The sequence below is a fragment of the Schistocerca gregaria genome, chromosome X (genome assembly GCF_023897955.1).
Source record: "Schistocerca gregaria isolate iqSchGreg1 chromosome X, iqSchGreg1.2, whole genome shotgun sequence".
In the NCBI taxonomy this organism is placed as follows: Eukaryota; Metazoa; Arthropoda; class Insecta; order Orthoptera; family Acrididae; genus Schistocerca; species Schistocerca gregaria.
Genome location: NC_064931.1, coordinates 625,224,827 through 625,247,522, shown reverse-complemented (window position 1 = coordinate 625,247,522; position 22,696 = coordinate 625,224,827). Strand labels below are relative to the sequence as shown.

The following is a 22,696-nucleotide window of genomic DNA, read 5'->3' as shown; positions in this document are numbered from 1 at the left end:
ACGTAAGTAGTTTTTATTTTTGCACGGACTTTTCAAACGCCCCTCGTATTTGATTACACTCTGAGAAAGTTTGGATAGATATTAGCTGCACTACTTGTTTATTATTATGCAAATCACTTTTATTTGCCAGCTTTTTAATCCGAGTTGAGGATGTACGGAGCACTGATATAACCGCGTTTTGAGCTGATGACATGGTCGACGGAACGTATGAAAGGTTTATTAACGGTAGGAAGAGCGGTGTGATGAGCTGCAGTTGGGGGTTGGGCCCTGGTGACCCCATCAAGGGGTGTGATGGTTGGCCGCTTCGCAAGTCAACTGTTACAGATATGCGCATAGGCTGACGTCGATGCAGAGGCTGTTTAACAAAACGTTAACATTTGGGTAAGAAGCATTCGATAACAACGTGTGCCTTGTCCTTTTATGAGTTCCCCTCTCATGTACGATGGCGTGTGGAAAAGTATCGCCACCGAACCTTTATGTGACAACTCTTAACGCTTTTTGAATAAAACAAACATTATTAACACTCCATATCTTTATTATTTATGTCTACATATTTGCATCCCGTTGTCGCTAGAGGCCTCCAAATAGTAGCATGTAACATGACGGTGTGTAACGTAACAACGTTGGTGGGTGAGAAACAGCGTGGCTGTAATCGAGTTCGGCCACACGTGTAGCACCCTCTCCTTCAGAATGAAAATGCCAGACCACAGTCGAGGGCTGCTACTTCTGCGACAATCCGACGTCTTGTGTTCACTGTCCTCGATCATCTTACATACAGTCCTGACTTGGTGCCGTCCGATTCTTATCTGTTTACAAAACTAAAAGATCACTGAGGACTTCTCTTCGATAATGATGAAGCAGTGCAAGAAGAGGTGACGTTGAGGTTCCGTCAATAAAATGAAACATTCTGTAGTGACAGTATCAAGAAACTAGTCTGTTCAACTGTACATTACTAATGCAACACACATACATTTGAAGTTACTTGCTGTATTCAAGTCTTGGTCTTCCTCACCTATTTTTGCCACCCCACACTTCATCCATTACGAAACTGATGATTCCTTGATACCACAGGAAGCGTCCTTTCAACCGATATTACTTTTTAGTCAAGTTGTGACATAAATTTCTTTCCTTCCAATTCGGTTCAGTACAACCTCAGTATTCTTATCTACAGCATTCTTCTGAAGCATCACATTTCAAAAGCTTTCATTTTCTTATTGTCTGGACTGTTTATCGTCCATGTTTCACTTCCGTACAGGGCTACACCCCAGACAAATACACCGCGAAAAAACTTTCCAGCACTTAACATTGTATTTATGTCAACAAGTTCTTCTTTTTGAGAAATGCTTCTCTTGCTATTGCCGCTCTACATTTTGTATCATCTCTACTTTTGCCATCTTCGCTTATTTTACTGCCTAAGTAAGTAAACTCGTTTACTACTTTTAGTGTCTCATTTCCTTATAAAATTTCCTCAGCATAAACTGATTTAATTTTACTAAACTCCATTACCTTTCATTTACATTCGTGATGCTGTACATTCCATTCAACTGCTCTTCCGAGTATTTTGCCGTGTTTGACAGAATTATAACGTCATTCGCAAACTTCGAAGTTTTCATTTCCTCGTCCAGAACTTTATTTCACGTTCCAAACTTCTCCTTGGTTTTCTTTACTACCTGCTTTAGATTGGATTAGATTAGTTTCTCGTTCCATAGATCCGTGCTGAGGAGATCCTCGTGGATGTGGAACATGTCAATTGTTTTTTTAAGCTGCAATAACAATACTAATTTTATGAGTATATACAATACATCATTTGTTTCTATTAACAAATTCGTCAGTGGAGTAGCAGTTGGCCACTAGTAAGTCTTTCAGGCTCCTTTTAAACTGATCTTTATTTGTAACTAAATGTCTTATGTTTGCTGGCAAATTATTGAAGATGAGTGTTCCTGACTAGTGGGCCCCTTTTTGAACTAAAGCAAGAGCTTTTAAGTCCTTGTGCAAATCATTTTTGTTCCTGGTATTGTATGTATGAACTGAGCTGTTTGTTGGAAAAAAGAGACATGTTATTTAGGACAAATTTCATTAAAGAGTAAATATACTGAGAGGCAGTAGTTAGTATACCCGGTTCTTTGAAGAGGTTTCTACACGACGTCCGTGAATTTACTCCACAAATCATACGTATTACACGCTTTTGGACTTGAAAACTTTTGTTTGACTTGAAGAGTTACCCCAAAGTATTATACCATATGACATTATGGGATAAAAGTAGGCAAAGTATGCAAGCTTTTTCATTTTTATGTCGCCTATGTCTGCTAACACTCTAATTGCAAGTAGAGATTCGTTAAGGCGTTTCTGCAGTTCTGTGGTGTGCTCAGTGCACAGAGAGAATTACATCAAGAATAGGCAACAAAAGTCTCTCAGATCTTTTTCAACTACTCCTCCTCTTTTATGGCCTTCGACTGCAGAGTGGTTTTTATAAAGGTTATTAACTGATCTCTTTCTGTATTTTACCCTGCTCTTCAAACTTTCAGGGTATGTTCCAGTCAACATTCTCAAACGTTTTCTCAAAATCCACAATCGCTGTAAACGTAGATTTGTCTTCCCCTAATTACCTTGTAAATCCTAGCGTCAGTATTGCTTCACATATTCCTACTTTTCTCCGGATCCGAAAATGATCTCCTCTGAGTACAGTTTCTGCCATATTTCCAATTTTTGTTTAAATACTCGAAATTTCTTTCAATATTTTACAGTCAAGACTTACTAGAATGAAAGTTCCGCAATATTCGCATCTATCAGCATTTGCCTCGTGTGGAACTGAAATTGTGACGTCCTTTTTGAAGTCTGGAGCCGACCGATGTGGCCGAGCGGTTCTAGGCGCTACAGTCTGGAACCGCTCTACCGCTATCGTCGCAGGTTCGAATCCTGTCTCGGGCATGGATGTGTGTGATGTCCTTAGGTTAGTTAGGTTTAAGTAGTTTTAAGTTCTAGGGGACTGATGACCTTAGCAGTTAAGTCCCATAGCGCTCAGAGCCATTTGATCCATTTGAAGTCTGGAGATATCTCGCCTGTATCATATAACATGCATACGAAGCGAAAAGTTTTATCATCGTATTTCCACCCAAGCATGTCAGTTTTTAAGGAATGTCATAAACACCAGGTGCCTTCTTTCGAATTAGTTCTTTCAACGCTCTGCCAAATTCTTTTCACAGAATCGTATCTCTCAACTTACCTTCACGTGCGTGCTCCTCTCTTTCTATCCCTTACATAGTCTTCTTGTATTCTTGTTCCGCCATTCAGCTTTCCGCTCTTTACGCAATATCGGAGTGCCATCTGAACTCGTGATATTCATGCAGCTGATTCTCTTTTCTTTATGTATCTCTCATTTTGTTACATGTGGCATCTGTCTTTCCCATACTCAAAGCATGATCCTAAGACCTTACATTTTTTCTCCAGCACTTCCGACCTAGCCAATTTGCACATCCTGACAATCTCATGTTTTAGACGTTCGTATTCTCTTGTCTGCTTCATTTGATGCATTTCTCTATTTTTCTCCTTTCGTCAGTTACATCCATTACACTGTTCTACAAAAAACCTTTTTTTCTATTTCTGATAAAAACTATTGTGATCCTAGTTGTATTTTGAGTGCTGAATTGAAAACGGTTTTTGGTTTTATTCTGTCAGGGATAGTTTATGAGTAATAGCAATTTTATTTCTCTTTTCAGTTTCTGATATAGTGCAGCAAACGTGAGGTGAAATTCGACAAACAAATGCACATCTTTATGATGTTATAAGTTCATCACATTAATGGAGGGTGGGATCTAACATATAACACAGTAACCTTTGTGTATACACTTTGAAACATTTATTTGACATGAGAAATTACAGAAAATTGACAAACAATGAGCCACTGCCTTGTAATACACATCACTTTTTTTCTCTTGTATTGTGAATTTGTCTTCTCTCGAATGATATTCCAGCAATAATCTGCTAACATAGAAAGTACCCACTTCCCTTCATAGCGCCTTTCTATGGTAGAAATTTCTTTATGGAATCTTTCCCCATGGTCATCCGATACGTCACTACAACTCTCTGTGAAGTAGTCCAGATGAGAGTCCATCATACGTACCTTCAAAGACATATTGCACCCCAAATCCTGATATGCTTTGATCATATCCTTCACCATTGCTTTGTAGTTAGTAGCTCTTCTTCTTCCGAGGAAGTTTTCCAACACCATCTTGAAATAGTCCCATGCGGTTTTTTCTTTATCAGTTAAACATGCTTCAAAATTTGCATCTTTCTGCAGCTCCCTGATTTGTGGGACCACAAATACACCTTCCTTTATTTTTGCAGCTGAAAGTCGGGGGAATTTGGTAGCTAGATATGCAAACCCACAGCCTGATGGATCCATGGCCTTCACGAATTGTTTCATCAGGCCAAGTTTGATGTGAAGCGGTGGAAGTAGTATATATTCAGGAGCTACCAGACTTCCATGTTGTACATTCTTTTCACCAACTTTCCATCTTCGCCTAGGCCATTTCTTTTTCACGTAGTGAGAATTTCGGTCTCGACTATCCCACTCGCGAAGATAACAGGCATACTTTGTGTAGCCTTGTAGCGTTCCCAGTACCATAGCAATTACCTTGAAATCTGCACATCTTTTCCATTTGTGTCCATTGTATTTTAATGAATTTAGCATCCTTTGTTCGAATTTGTAATTCTCTTTTGTCAAATTAGTGTGAGCTACTGGAATAGACGGTATTTTATTTCCGCTATGGAGAAAAACACCCTTCAGACTTGTTTTCGATGCTTCTATGAAAAGTCTCCACTCCTGTGAAATATAAGTGAAGTTCAGCACTTTCATCAGGCCAGCAACGTCAATGAAAAATGTCAGTGCTTCGTCAATTGAAAAATAAGAAATAAAGGCATGTTCTCTGTGCCTGAACACACTGATTTTAGTACTTTGGCGCATTAGACTATACTCTTGTAATCTTGAACCAAGCAGCTGCGCCTTTTGTTTACTTAGTCCTAGATCACGTACTAAATCATTTAAATCTGCCTGTGTTAACAAATGTGGCGATGACTCACTTGTGCAGTGATATAAAGAATCATCATCTGTGATTTCTTCTCTACTACTTATTTCACTGTCACTCGAAATTTGACCTCGAGCTCTTGAAGGTATTGGAAGGTTGTCGGAATGCTGCACTGGCATTCTCGCTGAAGGAAGATCAGGGTAAACAATGTGCCTCTTCGACTTTTTGTTTGTAAAACCCTGAAATTTTGTTAGACAGAAATAAAAATCAGTAACGTGGTCCTTAGGCTCCCTCCACACCATGGGAACAGCAAACAACGCCACATTCTCTTTACCTTTCCACCACTGAATTAGTGTGCAGTAACATGTAGCACAGCAGAAATGTGGTGCTGTTCTTCATCTTGGTCTCCTACCTCTACTCCAAACTTATCTTTGTATGCTTTCTTTATGACTGAAGAAATTTTCTTCCTATTTCTGGCAAAAGTGAACTCCCCACACATGTGGCAGAAGTTGTCCGGCATATATCGACATCCAAGACGATGTGCCATTACTGCAAATTTAAAAATACTACTTTGGTAATGCACCTGTATTATATTAATAGTAGGGAACTAGAGGAACGCTGATGTGTAAAAACAATCAGTCGTTTTACCTTCAGCACCAGGCTCAATCAGTTTACACACAGGAACTAAAAAATTTAACCGTGCTCGGAAAAATGACAGATAGTTACTTGTCAGCTCAAACACCCACTCGTTAAGACTGACACTATATATATATATATATATATATATATATATATATATATATATATATATATATATATATATATATATATAAGTATCCCTGACAACGATATTTTGTTTACATATTTGAATTTCCCACAGTAAAATGGTCTAGAAGCACATACTTTAATATCAGAAATAGAACCCATGTCTCACGAGTTATCGAAGGACTTCGTTTACATGCCACTAAAGCTGCTGTCAGTGAAAACCCCTTCTGCAACAATTCTTAGCTGAAGGGCTTTAGTCAGAACAGAAAATTCCTTTCACCTAACAGAACAATCTATAATCAAAATAATAAATAATTTATCCACAAACTAAGATAGAGCATCTGTGTAGTGTTCTGGGTATTATAGCCTCCGTGAAAGTAACGTACAGCTGGACAGATCTTTCCGTGGCAGGAATTAGATATCGATTGTAACGACTAAACCAACAGCCGTTGTTGGACAATGAGAATTGTCTGGCATGATGCTTCAGAAGCATCTCGATACTAGTTTTCGCCGATGTACCGTCACATTTATTTACCAATTGATCTGAGTGTAAACACAGCTCGGCGTTTCAATTCTCTTCTTTTTTTTATTTACAGTCTTGTAATTCTCTTCTTTTTTATTTACGATCTTGTATTCATTACTCCCTTCAGACGGAATATCCCCTAAATTATTCTGTGAATTACTGTAGTGAGTAACAAGTTGTAAAGAGGAGAAAAAACTGTATAACCGTGAAAAGCTTTGCGCTTGCCTGCATTCATTTCAAACTGTCAGCTGGCACAAAACTGTCTTACTTAATTCAACCACGCAGGCAACACAAAGTTCAGAGCAGGTGGGAATGCGTTCTGGATATTATCAGTAGAAGGAATGAAATTAAAATTAGTGTAGTAGACTGAATTGTAGTCAGCTACAAATAAAGTTTCATTTAACGTAACTACCTGTTTTGGAACTTGTGCTCTCGTATTCTCTTCAGATACAATTTATTGACAATGTTTAATCACATGCTTCAATATTCGCGGCATGAATTGTTTCATGAGTGATGGTCACAACGTTGTTGTTACTGCGCGGTGTTCACTCGGCTTACCGAAGATACCGGGTGATCAAAAAGTCAGTATAAATTTGAAAACTTAATAAACCACGGAATAATGTAGATAGAGAGGTAAAAATTGACGCACATGCCTGGAATGACATGGGGTTTTGTTAGAATAAAAAATAAAAATAAAGTTCACAAAATGACCGACAGATGGCGCTGGACAGCAAAACGTCAGTGACTGCGCATGACAATCATGTATAAAAGGAGCTGTAATGAGAGAGAGGATCAGATGCGCCAGCAGTTGCAGCATGTTGACGTTACCTGAAAAGGCGCTTTTAGTGAAGCTGTATTACCAGAATGGGGAATGTGCTAGTTCAGCGTTACGATCCTATCGCCATAGGAAGGGGATTTGAACGGGTAAAGGTCCGTTGACAAATGCAGCTGTGGCGAGAATGATGTCGAAGTTTGAAGCCACGGGTTGTTTAGACCATAGACCCCGTAGTGGCCGACCGAGCGCAAGGCGTAATGCTGCTGAGACAGTTCAGGAGGAAATGAAGGCTGTAGCGGGTTTGTCTATGCAGGAGGAAGTCAGCGCTCGTGCAGTCGCTTGTCTCACCGGCATTCCATACACTACTGTTTGGTTGGCACTTAGGCGTACCCTCCGATGCTATCCGTACAAAATCCATCGGCATCATGAACTGTTAACTGGCGATTTAGTGAAGTGGAGGGCATTTGCGGTGCGGGTGTTTCAAAAGATGGCGGAAGATGACCATTGGTTGAGTAAGTTTTTGTGGACCGACGAAGCTCATTTCACGCTCCGAGGGTCTGTCAACGCCCACAACTGCAGAATTTGGGCTATGGAAAACCTAGAACTGTCGTGGAAACTCCATTGCACGACGAGAAAGTCACGGTATGGGTTGGATTTACCACATCCACCGTTATCGGCCCTTTTTTCTTCGAGGACTCTGGTTTTGTAACTGCTACCGTGACGAGTGAGAGGTACGCCGATATGTTACAGAATCGCATCATCCCCAGCCTGGCTGAAAAACACCTGCTGGAACGTACGATGTTTATGTAGGATGGCGCTCCACCCCATATTGCTAGACGCGTGAAAGACCTCTTGCGCGCGTCGTTTGGTGATGATCGTGTGCTCAGCCGCCACTTTCGTCATGCTTGGCCTCGCAGGTCCCCAGACCTCAGCCCGTGCGATTATTGGCTTTGGGGTTACCTGAAGTCGCAAGTGTATCGTGATCGACCGACATCTCTAGGGATGCTGAAAGATAACATCCGAAGCCAATGCCTCACCATAACTCCGCACATGCTTTACAGTGCTGTTCACAACATTATTCCTCGACTACAGCTATTGCTGAGGAATGATGGTGGACATATTGAGCATTTCCTGTAAAGAACATCATCTTTGCTTTGTCTTACTTTGTTATGTTAATTATTGCTATTCTGATCAGTTGAAGCGCCATTTGTGGGACATTTTTTCAACTTTTGTATTTTTTTTGGTTCTAATAAAGCCCCATGTCATTCCAAGCATGTGTGTCAGTTTGTACTTCTCTATCTACATTATTGCGTGATTTATTCAGTTTTCAAATATATACTGATTTTTTGATCACACGGTATTTCGCACAAAATATCGGATCATACACCGTAAATAAATAATTATACCCTTGCTATAAGAGTGCAGCAACGTGAGCCGTCGGTCATAGGTACAACGAGCGATGCATCGTGATGACCCGACCTGAACTGCCTGACGTCAGCCGGCCGGCGTCTTCGTGCTCTCCTCTCCTGCATCGACAGGAAGTTCTCGTGCAGGAACTACTTTGACCAGGACATGCAACTGCGAGCTCTTTCCGGGATATGTTCTTGATAGAATTAGCTATTACTGACGACTTACAATACATAGTAAATTGTATTTGAGGTTCCATCAGACAGACACCTTTAGTAGTGTTATTGTAGTTTAGTAAATAAAGTAGGTAGTGTGACTGGATTCATGATTTTCAGTCAGAAAGGCTACAATTCGTAGCAACTGACGGGAAGTCATCGAGTAAAACAGGACTAATACCTGGCGTTTCCCAAGGAAGTGTTATAGGCCCTCCGCTGTTCATGATCTACGAAAACGATTTAGGAGACAGTTTAAGCAGCCCTCTTAAATTGTTTGCAGATGATACTATCATTTACCATGTTGTAAAGTCATCAGATGATCAAAACGAGTTGCAAAATGACTTAGACAAGGCATCTGTGTGGCGCAAGTAGTGAAACTTGACTCTAAATAATGAAAAGTGTGGAGTCATCCACATAAGTATAGAAAGAATCCGCAAAATTTAGGTTACACGATAAATCACTCAAATCAAAAGGCTGTAAGCTGACCTAAATAGTTAGGAATTCAAATTATGAATACCTTAAACTGGAACGATGACGTAAGTAATGCTGAGAGGAAAGCACTTAGAAAATGCTACAGGTCTACTACAGAAGATGCTTCCACTATTCTTGTCCGCCCTCTTCTAAAGTACTGCTGTGGTGTCAGATCCGTATCAGATAGAACTGACGGAGAACATCGAAAAAGTGTAAAGAAGGGCAGCTAGTTTTGTATTATCGTGAAATAGGGAAGAGAGTGGCACGGATATGATTGGGGTGGCAGTCATTATAACAAAGGCGTTTTTCGCAGCGACAGGACCTTCTCATAAAACAGTCATCAAATTTCGCCTCAGAGTGTCAAATATCTACATAGGGAGAAATTATCATCACAACAAATTAAGAGAAATAGAAGCTCACACGGGTAGATTTGAGTGTTCGGTTTTCCCACGCTGTTCGAGAGTGTAACGGAAGAGAAGTAGCTTGAAGATGGTTCGATGAACCCTCCGCCAGGCACTTAAATATGAACTGCAGAGTAATCATGTATATTTAGATATAGTAAGCTCATATTATTGAGCAATTTCAATGTAAGTCGATCGCTGGGAAAGGATTTTTGTGGGTTCGTGTGGTCCAGTGGATTGGTTCTTGCTCAGTATTCCAGTGGTCTCGTTTTAGATTCTAAACTGAGACAAAAATTCTAAAACGCTCGAAAAGACGTCCTTCACCTCTGGAAAAGCCAAATGAAGATGGTAGGTCTCTACCTTTGTTCGGAATCCCCTTGTGACATGATATCCCCAGCTACCAACTGGGGTGGAGTCAATTTGAATTAGACAACGACAGAGGCGGAAATCGTAGCAAATGAAGATTCCGAATGTTACATGCAAAGGAAATTTAGTTTTTTGTCACCATCGCAAAACAGGAAATAAAAGAAATCGTTATCTGTTCGTGAACACATAGCTTCGAAACGTTCGTTTGGTGTTACGCCATTATATGGTTTTTCCACTTGCTTTTCAAATTTTTTCAGGCTTACAGATGAAGACAACGTAAGATTACATTGATCTCTTGACAGAGTATGCGACCCTTCAGTATTATTAAAATTGCAAATGGTGTAATTACATTACTGCTAAAAATGTCACTTACTTATTAACTCTCTCCAGCTGACATAACATTGGTCAGCAGCCATAAACATTGGTGGCTCGCGTCCCGCCTTTACCATGTTTTTCTATTGTTTTTATGTTCTGCTCACGACGTTTCTGCTACCAAAAATTAAATGACTATATTGTATCAAATAACTGTGACTGTAAAGGTTCACAATCAATTTTCCACATTTTTGGTCGTGGGTATTAATTTATGGAAAAAGAAGTGGGCTTAAGTTTGTTACACCCATCTCAGAAACGTATCATTGTCATGACAACAGAGCTACCAAAAAATACGTACAACGTTGGAAGTCTTTATTACGCTTGTGGCAAGCAAAATGCTTTATCGTAGCTGGAACCATGTATGATGCAGTCTAGTGTGGGACAATGTGCTACATCGGTAGTTCAGTCGCGATCAAGCATGATTCCAGCTGCCACGACGCATTCTTTTTGCCACTACAGAAGTGAAGGCGTTGCAACGTCTTATATTTTGCTTTGACGACTCTGTTGTCATAACAATGAATTGCGGGTGTGAGACTGATTGATCCTGCTAAATTCGCTTGATTTTGTCTTGTCAGCTCGATTAAGTATTCTGAATAACTCCAACTTAAGATATCACACTGGGTTAGCAAAGCAAAAGTTTTTGACTCCAAAAGTGTCGCTTCTTGTATGAGCTACCCTTACTCTCCCCTTCCACGTTATTGTATCTACCTCAGCTACGATTATTGCAATGAGAGAATGTTTACTTCAGCAATGCCTGGTCCGCATAGATGTAAAGTGCTCACTTTCTAAAACGGTAGCTGCTTCCGAAATCAGTTACAATTTTGCTACAAAAGGTGTATTTTACCAATTCCTTTCGCCGCATCTTTAAGTGGATTGTTAACTGTCATAAGTGACGAATATTAATCCTCCATGCCATGTGTCACCAACAAAACAAGAGAAACGCTCTGAGCACATTCGTAGGAACTATCAGTGGCAAGAATGTTTATTTTGTTCATCATCTCGGTGTCAACCAAGACGGGAAAAATCACGGAAGCAATGAACAAACTTGTTATTATACATTACCTACAGCAGATCTGGAAGTCAGAAACTTATGAAAGTGCACACAACTGCACATTTGCTTATTTCTTCTATTTTGTTTTAGCTTCAATAGTAATATGTTCAATGCTCCCCTACGAATTCACGATTTCATTTATTATTCTGTGTCAACGATGTATTAAGCTATTGTCGAAAACATATCCACAATTTGGTGGTATTTCTGATATTGTAGTTGTATATGCCACAAGACTAGATGCAGATACAGCCCGTTTGGAGCAGCAGTGCATTTTACCTTACTGTTTCTTGACTTTGTGGACAAGACACATTCGTAGTTTCGTTAAAACAAGCTTTCGCCGCAAGCCCCATTTTCCAATGGTGTGATAACTATCTGTTTGCAGCCATTCATAAGATCGGCGTCTGCAAGCGCAGCTCGATTGTGGACTGGTGGGAGCAGGCTGTGGACAGAAGTGAAGACACTGCGAACTGTCAAAGAAGTTCTTCATATTTCTAGTGCACATAAGACGCAGACACTAACGCAGATGATAGTGTGTCTGAATAATCCTGATCGTTCATTCCCCTTCGGGAGTGAAATTGCTAAGCCTTATTACTGATGAAATAATCTGAATAGTCACAGCGTTTATATAACATCGAGATCATAAATTTCATTTTTCTACTCTAGGAAGGTAATTCAAAGCTTAAATTTTAACTGTTGTTGTATTTCATGTTGTGGATTGTCATCATTAATTACTACTAGAGCAATGGTCGAGAGTTAAACTATGCTGTGTCATGTTTGCTGCATGGCGCCATACTGTTCTCGTGATCTAAGGCAAGGGTAGTTGATGGTTCAAATTTCGTTGTATTACCAATGTATATCGCTTCAGTTTTTCTTTTTTCTCAGCAAATAGCCAAAACGTAACTCAATGCTAAAATGCTAAGAAAATCTTTTCATCGTGCCAACTGAACGATCAGCCTACTTTTATTTATTGTTTTTATTCATTCACTTTCCTCTCCATTGCAATAAACTTCATTCGTTATTACTGTGTTATTGTTACTATGATGATTATTATTACTACTCGTTCACTCGCAAGACCTTTCATATCCCTATTTAGTACCGGTTCACATGAACAGTGAATCTGGAAGAACCGAGTGTCGGATGTCTCGCCAAACGGAATACGCACATTTACCTTATCGTTTCGTTAGTAGGGCAATAGGAAAAGCACAGTAACTAAGGCGACACCAGGAGACCGTGACGAAGATAAAATTTCACACCAAATTCTGTTGGTTTAACACCGTAACGACAGATAAATTCGTGTCACAGTATATTATTCAACAATCGAATATGTAGTATGAACTCTGCCACTGCTACATACAATGATCAGCCAGAACATAATGACCATCTACCTAACAGCCAGTATATCCGTCTTTGACACGGATAACAGCGGCGACGCGTCGTGGTATGGAAGTAATGAGGGCTTGATAAATCGCTAGATGGAGTATCACCACATCCGCACACGTAAGCCACCTAACTGCCGTAAATTTCGGGGACGGACGATGAGCTTTGACGCCACGTTCAATCACATGCCAGATGTGTTCGATCGGGTTCAGATCTGGCGAGTTGAGGGGTCAGCACATCAACTGGAACTCACCACTGTGTTCCTCGATCCCTCCAGCACACGTCTGGCCTTGTGGCATGTCGTATTATCTTGCTGAGAAGTGTCACTGCCGTCGGGAAACATATTCGTCATGAAGGGGTATACGTGGCCTGCAACCAGTGCACGATACACACTTGTACTTTGCCCAGTGTTAAAGTCTCATGGCAACATCTGTAACGAGAGGTGAGTACCCAACCCCATAACGTCTGGCCGTGGTTTCACCTTGGTTTCCCCACGTGTTGAAGGCACTCACCACAACACTCCTCGAACACCCAACAAGTCGTGCTGTTTCCGAAATGCTCGAGCCGAGCCTCAGAGCCATTACAATTTTTCCTCGGTCAGATTCAGATAGATCGCACGCCTTCCCCAGTCTACACACGGACAGCACACTCACTGATACTACATGCACCGTGTGTGTATCTGACGGTCATTACTCACCAGGCGACGCTGCTATCGCCTGGACAGATTTATATCGATAGTAGGTCGGTGGCCAGAATGTTGTGGCTGATCAGTGTATAGCTGGTTTACCATTGTCCCAACTGCTAGTTTAGTGTTATAACTGTAAATGGAAATTTTTCTTGGAGAATTTTGTTCCGCTACTGTGTTCGTGATGTATAGTAACGGATAAATTAGAGTTTCTTCTTGCTTTTATTTACACATATACGTAAAGTAAAATGGCAATTCTGCGTAATCAAGTGCGTGGTCCACTTGTGACATTCGATTTCGAATAGACTTCATACGCTTTCTGTCAACCTCTATCCAATACCTCCTGGGAGCCGGCAAAGTGGTCTGCTTTACGAGTACCAAGCAACAAAACAGAAAAAAAGTAGCTGGAAAGATTCGAAGGAACCATCAGTGACATGGAATCGGCTTCCTTTAGCGTCTAGGGACTTAAAATGAGAGAAATCAGAACTCGAACGGTAAGATTTAGATGTTTCTTTTTCCCACGCGCCATTCGAGAGTGGAATGGTATAGAAGTAGTATGAAAATGGTTCGATGAACCCTCTGTCAGGCACTTAACTGTGAATTGCAGAGTAACCATGTAGATGTAGATGTAGATGTTAATGGTCATAGATGTCTGCTTTGTGAATACCAAGCTTCTTCACTATACAGACGTCTCTAAAGAACTTCGATTTGACCGTCAACAACACGAATTTGAGATTTGTTCGTCACGGAGGACACAATGTCGCGGGAATAGTTATGAAGTAAATATAGTTTCTCCGTGCTAAATGTGTGTAAGAGCAATTAGGCACCCCCGTAGATGTTTGCTGACACCGACTTTAGCAACTTCCTTCCACTCTGTGTAGCTTCAAAAATCAGCAATTTAGTACCTTTAATATCACTTTCGATCAGCGTTAAGTTCCCCATAAATCCATAAGTGTATCTCAAAATGTTGGTTCAAATAGCTCTGAGTACTATGGGACTTAACTTCTGAAGTTATCAGTCCCCTAGAACTTAGAACTACTTAAACCTAACCAACCTAAGGACATCACACACATCCATGCCCGAGGCAGGATTCGAACCTGCGACCGTAGCGGTCGCGCTGTTCCAGACTGTAGCTCCTAGAACCGCTCGGCCATTTCGGCCGGCTATCTCAAAATGTGTAGTGTGCCTGCGCTGATATAGAGGAAGCACTGCAAGGTTTTCACACAGTTTATCGCATACATTTACGCTAAGAAATAAGACGGTGACATTAAAACTGATTACACCACAGTTACTTAGTGCGGCCTGACGAAAAACTGCGAATTACTGGCGAACAACTGCATGGGGAATCGTTTCTAAATGGGAAATAAACGAGGTAGAAAGTATTAATAAGAGCATTAAACAACGTACTTTAGGTGTAATGCAAGACATAGACTTTTTTGTGGAGCATTACTCGACAACATTAAAGCACTTAATACTCGCCAAAGCGATGAGCGGTAGCTGACGCTTTCGTCACAAGGCGAGGGCTTCGTGGCGACAGCCGCTGCCTTGTGCCAGCATTAGGTCCTGGTGAGGTCTGATATAAGCGACGTTCAAAGGCAGAAAATCGGCCAAGAAATCTGTCGCAAAAATATTATTGGACGGAACTATTACCACTGGTATGTCAGAAAATAAAATACGTTGTAGCTGTTCCACCATTACATTCAAGACTTCAACATTCAGTCGAAAGATGCTGTGAAAGTATAGGCGACGAGCAGTTTCGACTGCAAGAAACTGCATTCAGACGACACGCTATTTACCACTTATCTACGGGCGTTTCATAACTGCTCAAACAGAAGACAAACTTCCTCCAGTAACGAAACTTCCTGTGTGCCGGACCGAGACTCGAACTCGAGTTGAAGTCTCGGTCCGGCACACAGATTTAATCTGTCAGGAAGTTTCATATCAGCGCACACTCCACTGCAGAGTGAAATACTCATTCTGGAAACTTCCTCCAGTAACTTCGGCAGCCTACATTGTTGCGGATTGTGCAGATAGCCGTACTTGAGGAAGTATCAGCTTAGCCTTGTGATTTGTCCAAAATCTCGACCGACGCAGGCTTAGACTGTGCGGCCGCCGGCCACGTTTTATTTCAAAGAGTGTAAATATACTATTTCATCATCCTTAGCTAATGCACTATTCCACCAAACAAAGAGGATCATTAAACGTGTATCCTTGCCTTATATTTCCGTTTCTAGTGGAGCCATTTCCAATTACGTAGCTTCATTGGTATTGGTTTTATTCATGTGTCAGTGAAATAATTAGCCACATTTGTGTTTCTGTCATATCGGCAACCTCCTGCCATGCACCAATTTCACACTCGCTTGGGGAAAGCCACTAGTAGTAACCTTCAATTTAGCTGCTACCGTTCTGAAAGCCGCGTATTAAATCGTGGTCGGTCCAGCCCACCAATTGCTGATTGACGCGTGTCGTATGCTATAATCTAATAGCAATACGCTACCTTCTCGCGACTATGCCAACCTGTGCACGGAACCGCGTGACCATGGACCATGTCGTCTGTCATACCCAGGCGCTTTAGCCTCTCCTGTCTACCATCTCACAAATTATAGGCTGTAAGGAAATGGAGAGCCATAGGCAATTCATATATATAGTGTTCACCATAGCCTAGTTCTAATGGCTCTAAGCCCTATGGGACTTAACATCTGAGGTCATCAGTCCCCTAGACTTAGAACTACTTAAACCTAACTAACCTTAGGACATCACACACATCCATGCCCGAGGCAGGATTCGAACCTGCGACCGTAGCAGCAGCAGCGCCGTTCCAGACTGAAGCGCCTAGAACCGCTCGGCCACAATGGCCGGCTATTATCTGTAAGCTACATTTTTAATCCATTACTGCCAAATGTTTTAATGCAGTAATTCGGGCAGCCAATAAAAAAGGCTAATGTACGTATCGGTTACTAGAGTTCAACTAAACATTATGGTTCGTACGAGCCTGTCTTGTAAAGTTTTTCTATTAGTGCTGTCAATTCTGTGCTTCATATTGCTTCCTGTTACGACGCAGCTATAAAGTAAGTGGCTTCACGAATGTTGCTGGGCTGAGTCGCAGCTTGGCAGATGTTAATTTGCATACGCGTAATTTGGAATATTGTAAACCATGTCGGTGGCGCTGTCGCTGTCCAGCCTGCTGATGTAATGTAATTGTTGGCTGGACAGATTACTGCCGTGTTGCAACATGTGTACTGCTGTTACCTTCCGCATCGCTCCCACGCTGACAGCTGTATCGACCCCCCTTTAAACGCATTTTAGCTAAGCAGGCACACCATTTGCTGTCACGTCACACCATATAAAATCTAAATACATAAATTTCCTTTTCTTATCGACGTAGACAATACTGTCACCGTACACCTCCAACTTATCGGTTGCAGAAGTGGTAATGCATAAATTCAACGTTAAACGAATCGACAATGGCCGGCCGCGGTGGTCTCACGGTTCTAGGCGCCAGCCGGCACGGTAGCTCAGCGTGTTCGGTCAGAGGGTTAGCAGCCCTCTGTAACAAAAAACTGAGTTAATCGATCAATAACGAACTTAAACGGATGTCTGACGACGTCCGCCCCGAGCAGATTCAACGAACAAAAGCGAACAAAATGAGATTAAAAAAAAAAAAGGCGCTCAGTCCGGAGCCGCGCGACTGCTACGGTGGCAGGTTCGAATCCTGCCTCGGGCATGGATGTGTGTGATGTCCTTAGGTTAGTTAGGTTTAAGTAGTTTTAAGTTCTAGGGGACTGATTACCTAAGATGTTAAGTCCCATAGTGCTCAGAGCCATTTTTTTTGTCGTTTGTGCTGTAAAGGGCCCTATACACTCACCAACATATTGGCTTACTGACCGACCGATCAACTTCGTGGCAACCTACACATGTCTGTATCAATTGCACTCAGTGATCATAAAGCCGCTCTATTGTGATTTTTTTTTTTAATCTTGCGTTGAGGTTATGTTCCGCGAGATTTCGACTCATTTTACACCGAAACAAAAACTTGGATGTTTTAGAGGCAACAAGGTCAAAAAAGCCGAGAGAAAGCTATGATCAAAGAAGCGGCTAATAAAAAGAAAGAAATTCGGCCACGCTCTGTTACTTAAGGAGCTGGGAGCCGATGATTTTCGAAATCATCAAAAAATGAATGAAACATGCATTTTGGGGCTGAACATCATACAACCATTCTTAACGAAAGAGAATACAGACATGAGATAGGCTGTAAGTTGCGAGGAGGACTTAGCTACTCTACGGTTTCCAGCTGCTACCAGGTGTTACGAGGAGTTCAAATTCAGTGCAGTTGTATCCCCATAGCTACTATCTAAAATGATTCCTGCAACCTGCAACGTAACTTAGAGTTGCCTGAGAAAATGTATCACGGTAAAGCAAAATAAATAAAACGAAAGATGTTTGTACTTAGCATAAACAACAGACACAAAAGAAATGAAACATTTAGTAGATTTGCTCTTCATAGGAGAAGGTTTGGATAGCGGCTGGATATTTCAACACTTTTTAACAATGAAGCAAGTATTTTTTATGAATAAAAGTCCGTTGAATGTCTATATTTCGCTTTTCAGGTTTTACTTCTGACACTCATCTGAAGTTAAATCTAAGATCAGATATGTCTGCATTTATGTTACTAGATTTCATTTCCGGCAGTGTTGGAAAAAAAACCTAAAAACAGAAATACATAACGTCGACTGATGTCTATTCACAAAATATATGCCTTTTACTTTCTCTGTGTACCACATGAAACCATTATAAATTAGTTAAAAAATGAAACAGATGCTTCATTTCTTGCATTTCTATTGCCATACTCCTCGCGGGCTTTAAATTTCTCCAGCAGTTCTGTAATTAAAGTTTACCAAGCTTGGTGTCGCGGTGGTTAGCACACTGGACTCTCATTTTTAGAGGACGCCGGTGCAAACCCGCGTCCGGTCATCCTGATTTAGGTTTTTCATGATTTCCGTAAATCGCTTCAAGGAAATGCCGGGTTGGTTCCTTTGAAAAGGCACGGCCGACTTCCTTCCCCATCCTTCCCTAATCCGATGGGACCGATGACCTCGCTGTTTGGTCCCCTCCTCCGAATCAACCAACCAAGCAATTAAAGTTTCGTCAACCTCGAGCTCTATCATGTATACTACAACAGCATTTAATCCCGCACGCACAAACAAAAAACGAACTTTTGTTGGATGGTTGGCGAGAGGAGGGGGGTGTCAACTGTCGAGTGGTTGGTCGGTTCCCAAAGTGGCCTCACAGGTCCAAGTTTGTCGGTCTGTCGGTTGGTGTGTGCGTGTGCAGGGCCCTAAAGAGTGTGGTGTCCTACACTCGACTAAAATATCTCCGCTCAGTTGCAAATGCATTGCACCTGTTCAGAGATCGCAAACGCTTATTGTTGCTGCATTATCGCCACCTTGATAACAAAAGAGCGAGCGACAAAACTAGCTGTACCAGAGACAACCTTATCGGCAACCACATGAACTAGCAGTTGGAATTGTGGCCAAGATAAACTTTTGTGTATTAACTTGTTGTAGCGAGGATTCACAGTCATAACAAATTTTTTGGAGGACATCATCTTTACGCCAGTGACTGTTATAAGTTTTTATTACACTTTTGCAATTTCAGCCTTATGCCATTATCAAGTGCCGTAATATCAGCACTTGATAATGACCTAAGGCTGAAATTGCAGTAGTGTAATAAAAACTTATAACAGTCACTGGCGTAAAGATAATGTCGTTCAAAAAACTTTTATGTCTTTATGCGTAAGATAAAATTTACCCCATGCTTCTGTCGTCATTTACGTAGACGTGAAACCGTGTTTTTGAAACATGCTACATTAGTGTTTATAGTCAATAACAGAGATTTTCCGATGCACATCAGTGTTTTCTTGCATCCTCGGCTACAAAGATATTTTTATAGTACATTCTTTCTAATGGTACACCCAAAGCATGATAAAACGTTATTACAGTGTCTCGCCGTCTCTCGATATCTTCAAAATTCATTATTACATCGGGGCTAGAGAGGCACGGTTACATGGCTTCAGCGTTTCTCGGATTGTCTGTCATACTGTTTCTATTACCACTGTAAGCTTAATGATCATAACTGAACTACACAATCAGTGTAATTAGATTGTAATCGTCCCTCTCTGCTTCAAAAGCGAAGGAAATTAACTGGTACCTTCAGATAGACTAATCTTTCTTGCAGTGTATGATTTATCTTCATGTAGAATTGCTTTCATGACAATGAAAAATAAGGTTCACTTTAATGAGATATTATCAAAAGACAACATTTCGTTTCAATGCTATAAATCAGAAATCATCTAAATTGTTAAAAAACCTATTCATTTTTGCCGTACAGCAAATTATCTGATAACATAATCGAGCAGAATATTTTAAAAAAATAATAAGGTGAAATTGCTAATATTTTATTGTCATTCGACAGGAATCAGCATACTGTATACAAAGTCAGAGAGACCGCAAAGAAATATGTTTTCATTTCTGGAGCCGTTCACCATCGATGTCTGGATCTACATGGCTACAGCGTTCCTCGGAGTGTCTGTGATGCTGTTTCTACTAGCACGGTAAGCTTAATAATAATAATCGATCCACACAACAAGTCTAATTAGATTGTAATCATTTTTCTCTGCTACAAAATCGAAGGAAATTTAATAGAAGAACTCAGATAGTTTTTTTGTGAAAATTTCTCATTTGTTGCAAATTATAAAACAATTTGCCGCAAGTGTATTTAAAGCAGATCGAATGTTTCCAGCTAACTAGTTTATACTCTCGTGTGCACACTTACACAAAGTAGATATTTCTTTAGGGAAAACTCATATAAGAAGGTACCGTCACACTATCAGTGCAGCTAGAAACGAAACTGGTTGCTACGTACTTCTAGAATTTCCGCCAAAAAGTGTTACTTATGATACCTATTTACAAACGAAGGTTAAAATTTAGTAACTTACTGATATACAGGTAATTTAAGATAGTACGCTTGGTCTCCTAAAAAGGAATAACAGAGGTCTGCTAATAGTAAACAGGATAGAATGTTCCAAAGTTTTGGTGTACACATGGATGAGAACTTAAAATTAAAGAAGCTTATTAAGGAGCTTCTCAAACAATTAAGATAAGCTACATTCGCTCTTCGATCATTGCTAGCCTTGGAAACAAATCAATCAACCTCCTGACACATTTTCTACATCTACATCTGTACTCTACGGATTACTGTGAAGTGCATGGCTGAGGGTACGTCACACTGTACCAGTTATTTAGGCTTTTACCCGTTCACTTTTGACTCAATAACGTCTTATGGGATTATTTTTAGAATAACTACACACTTATAAAAAAAGTAATGATTGTACAAAAGCGAGCAGTAAGAACAATATGTGATATTCACCCGCTACCATCATGTAGGTACCTTTTCAAGGAGTTTTAACTACACCGTCATAATACAAACACTCGCATTCGGGAGGACGACGGTTCAATCCCGTCTCCGGCCATCCTGATTTAGGTTTTTCGTGATTTCCCTAAATCGCTTCAGGCAAATGCTGGGATGGTTCCTTTGAAAGGGCACGGCCGATTTCCTTCCCAATCCTTCCCTCACCCGAGCTTGCGCTCAGTCTCTAATGACCTCGTTGTCGACGGGACGTTAAACACTAATCTCCTCCTCCTCATAATACAAACATTCACTAATGAAACTCGTCACAAATAATCCATCACAATTCGAGAAGAACAGTCATGTCCATTCCTACAACACTAAAGGAAAAAATGACCTGTATTACCCATCAATACAACTGCCAGTGGTTTAGAAAGGAGTTCAATAAGCAGCAACAAAACTTTTTTCCTGTAAAATAATAAATAATGAGTTCATTAATGCTAACATTATTCATGTATACATATCCTGTAAACTGAGACGTTCTTCGTTATTTCCATAAGAGAATCGTTTAGATGATGAATGGTACATGTAACTTACAACTAAGACTTGTTGCGAGAAGCGTCATGCAATCGTTCCAAACTGTTTAAAGAAAACACAGGAATTCAAAATGAGGGCGAATGAAGTAAGAACTGAATTTCTCCCTACCTCTATTAATCATTATCAGTAGAGAACCAAGTCCAAACTTGCATACATCAAGGAATTTACGTGAGCACTGACTGAAATGAAGTTTATTAAAACAAGTTAGATGCTTGTTGATGATTTATGACAAATAAATGTGGAATACGAACAAATGCAAATAACCGATCCTGCAGACGGAGCCAGCAGCATCCCAGTGCCCATCGCTGTACATAGGTAATATCATGATAGAACTGTTGAGCTGTTTTACAGAAGTTCACAGAAATGACGTGCTGACTTTTAGTTATCACGCGAAAAGAGTGCTATTGGTACCATCACCGTCGATTAAAAATCTGTGTCACAGTTATAAGTGACTCAAAATGGGTTTTCGATATAAAGCCAACATGGACATTAGCAAACAGTGTGTGGATCCAACTGCGAGCTTATTTGAAATACGGCATTGCTAAGTGAAAATGCATACATTTGAAATCGTCATAAGACTTTATACATTTGAGTTCATTAGAAAATGTATTTATTGCTTTAATGTTTATTCAGCCGACGAAATAACATAATTGTTATGCTACATTGTCAGTTTATTCTTCTTAGTTCATCTTTGACGCGCATGTACAGATACTGGACAAAAATATGGAAACTGTGATATCGGCGCCTGCAGATAATGCACTGGCAACGATGTTAGCAGCTAGCGAAATAGGACCGATGGCCGTCGACAGGGGGCTCCCACGCCGTGTGTACTGGAGACAGCCTCTGGTTTCCGAGGCGCCAAAAATTGCGGCGGCCACCGACTCAAGTAAATCATGTGTATACTAGCGTAGTAGCTGCACGTGTGGATATTCGGCCTTAAATGTTTGCATGTTTAGGAGAATCTCTTCTTATTGATTCCCTTATTACGTGTGCTGTTGACGTTCTGGCTTGTGTTCTGATCTCGAATGGTTTTTGCTCTTTGAACGTTAAAATTCTCGCTGAGGACTTGGCACGAATTGGATCGCTGGCACGGTAACTCAGCGTGTTCGGTCAGAGGGTTAACTGCCCTCTGTAATAAAATAAATAAATAAATAAACAAATAAATGAAAAAAACCGTCAGGGATTTTCATCTGCCCCGAGATGACTGGGTGTTGTTGTGTCGTCTTCATTATCATCATTCACCCCCATTACGGTCGGAGGAAG

At 40.7% G+C, this 22,696-nt stretch overlaps 1 protein-coding gene across 1 annotated transcript in view; it reads left to right on the top strand.

Annotated features, from left to right (window-relative positions):
• The window catches only part of LOC126298247 (glutamate receptor ionotropic, kainate 2-like), a 415,381-nt gene that overhangs the window by 271,747 nt on the left and 120,938 nt on the right, over positions 1 to 22,696 (top strand). Inside the window, exon 10 of the mRNA XM_049989551.1 lies at positions 19,904 to 20,042. Coding sequence (XP_049845508.1) covers positions 19,904 to 20,042 — 139 coding nt within the window. The remainder of the gene's footprint in view (positions 1 to 19,903; positions 20,043 to 22,696) is intronic.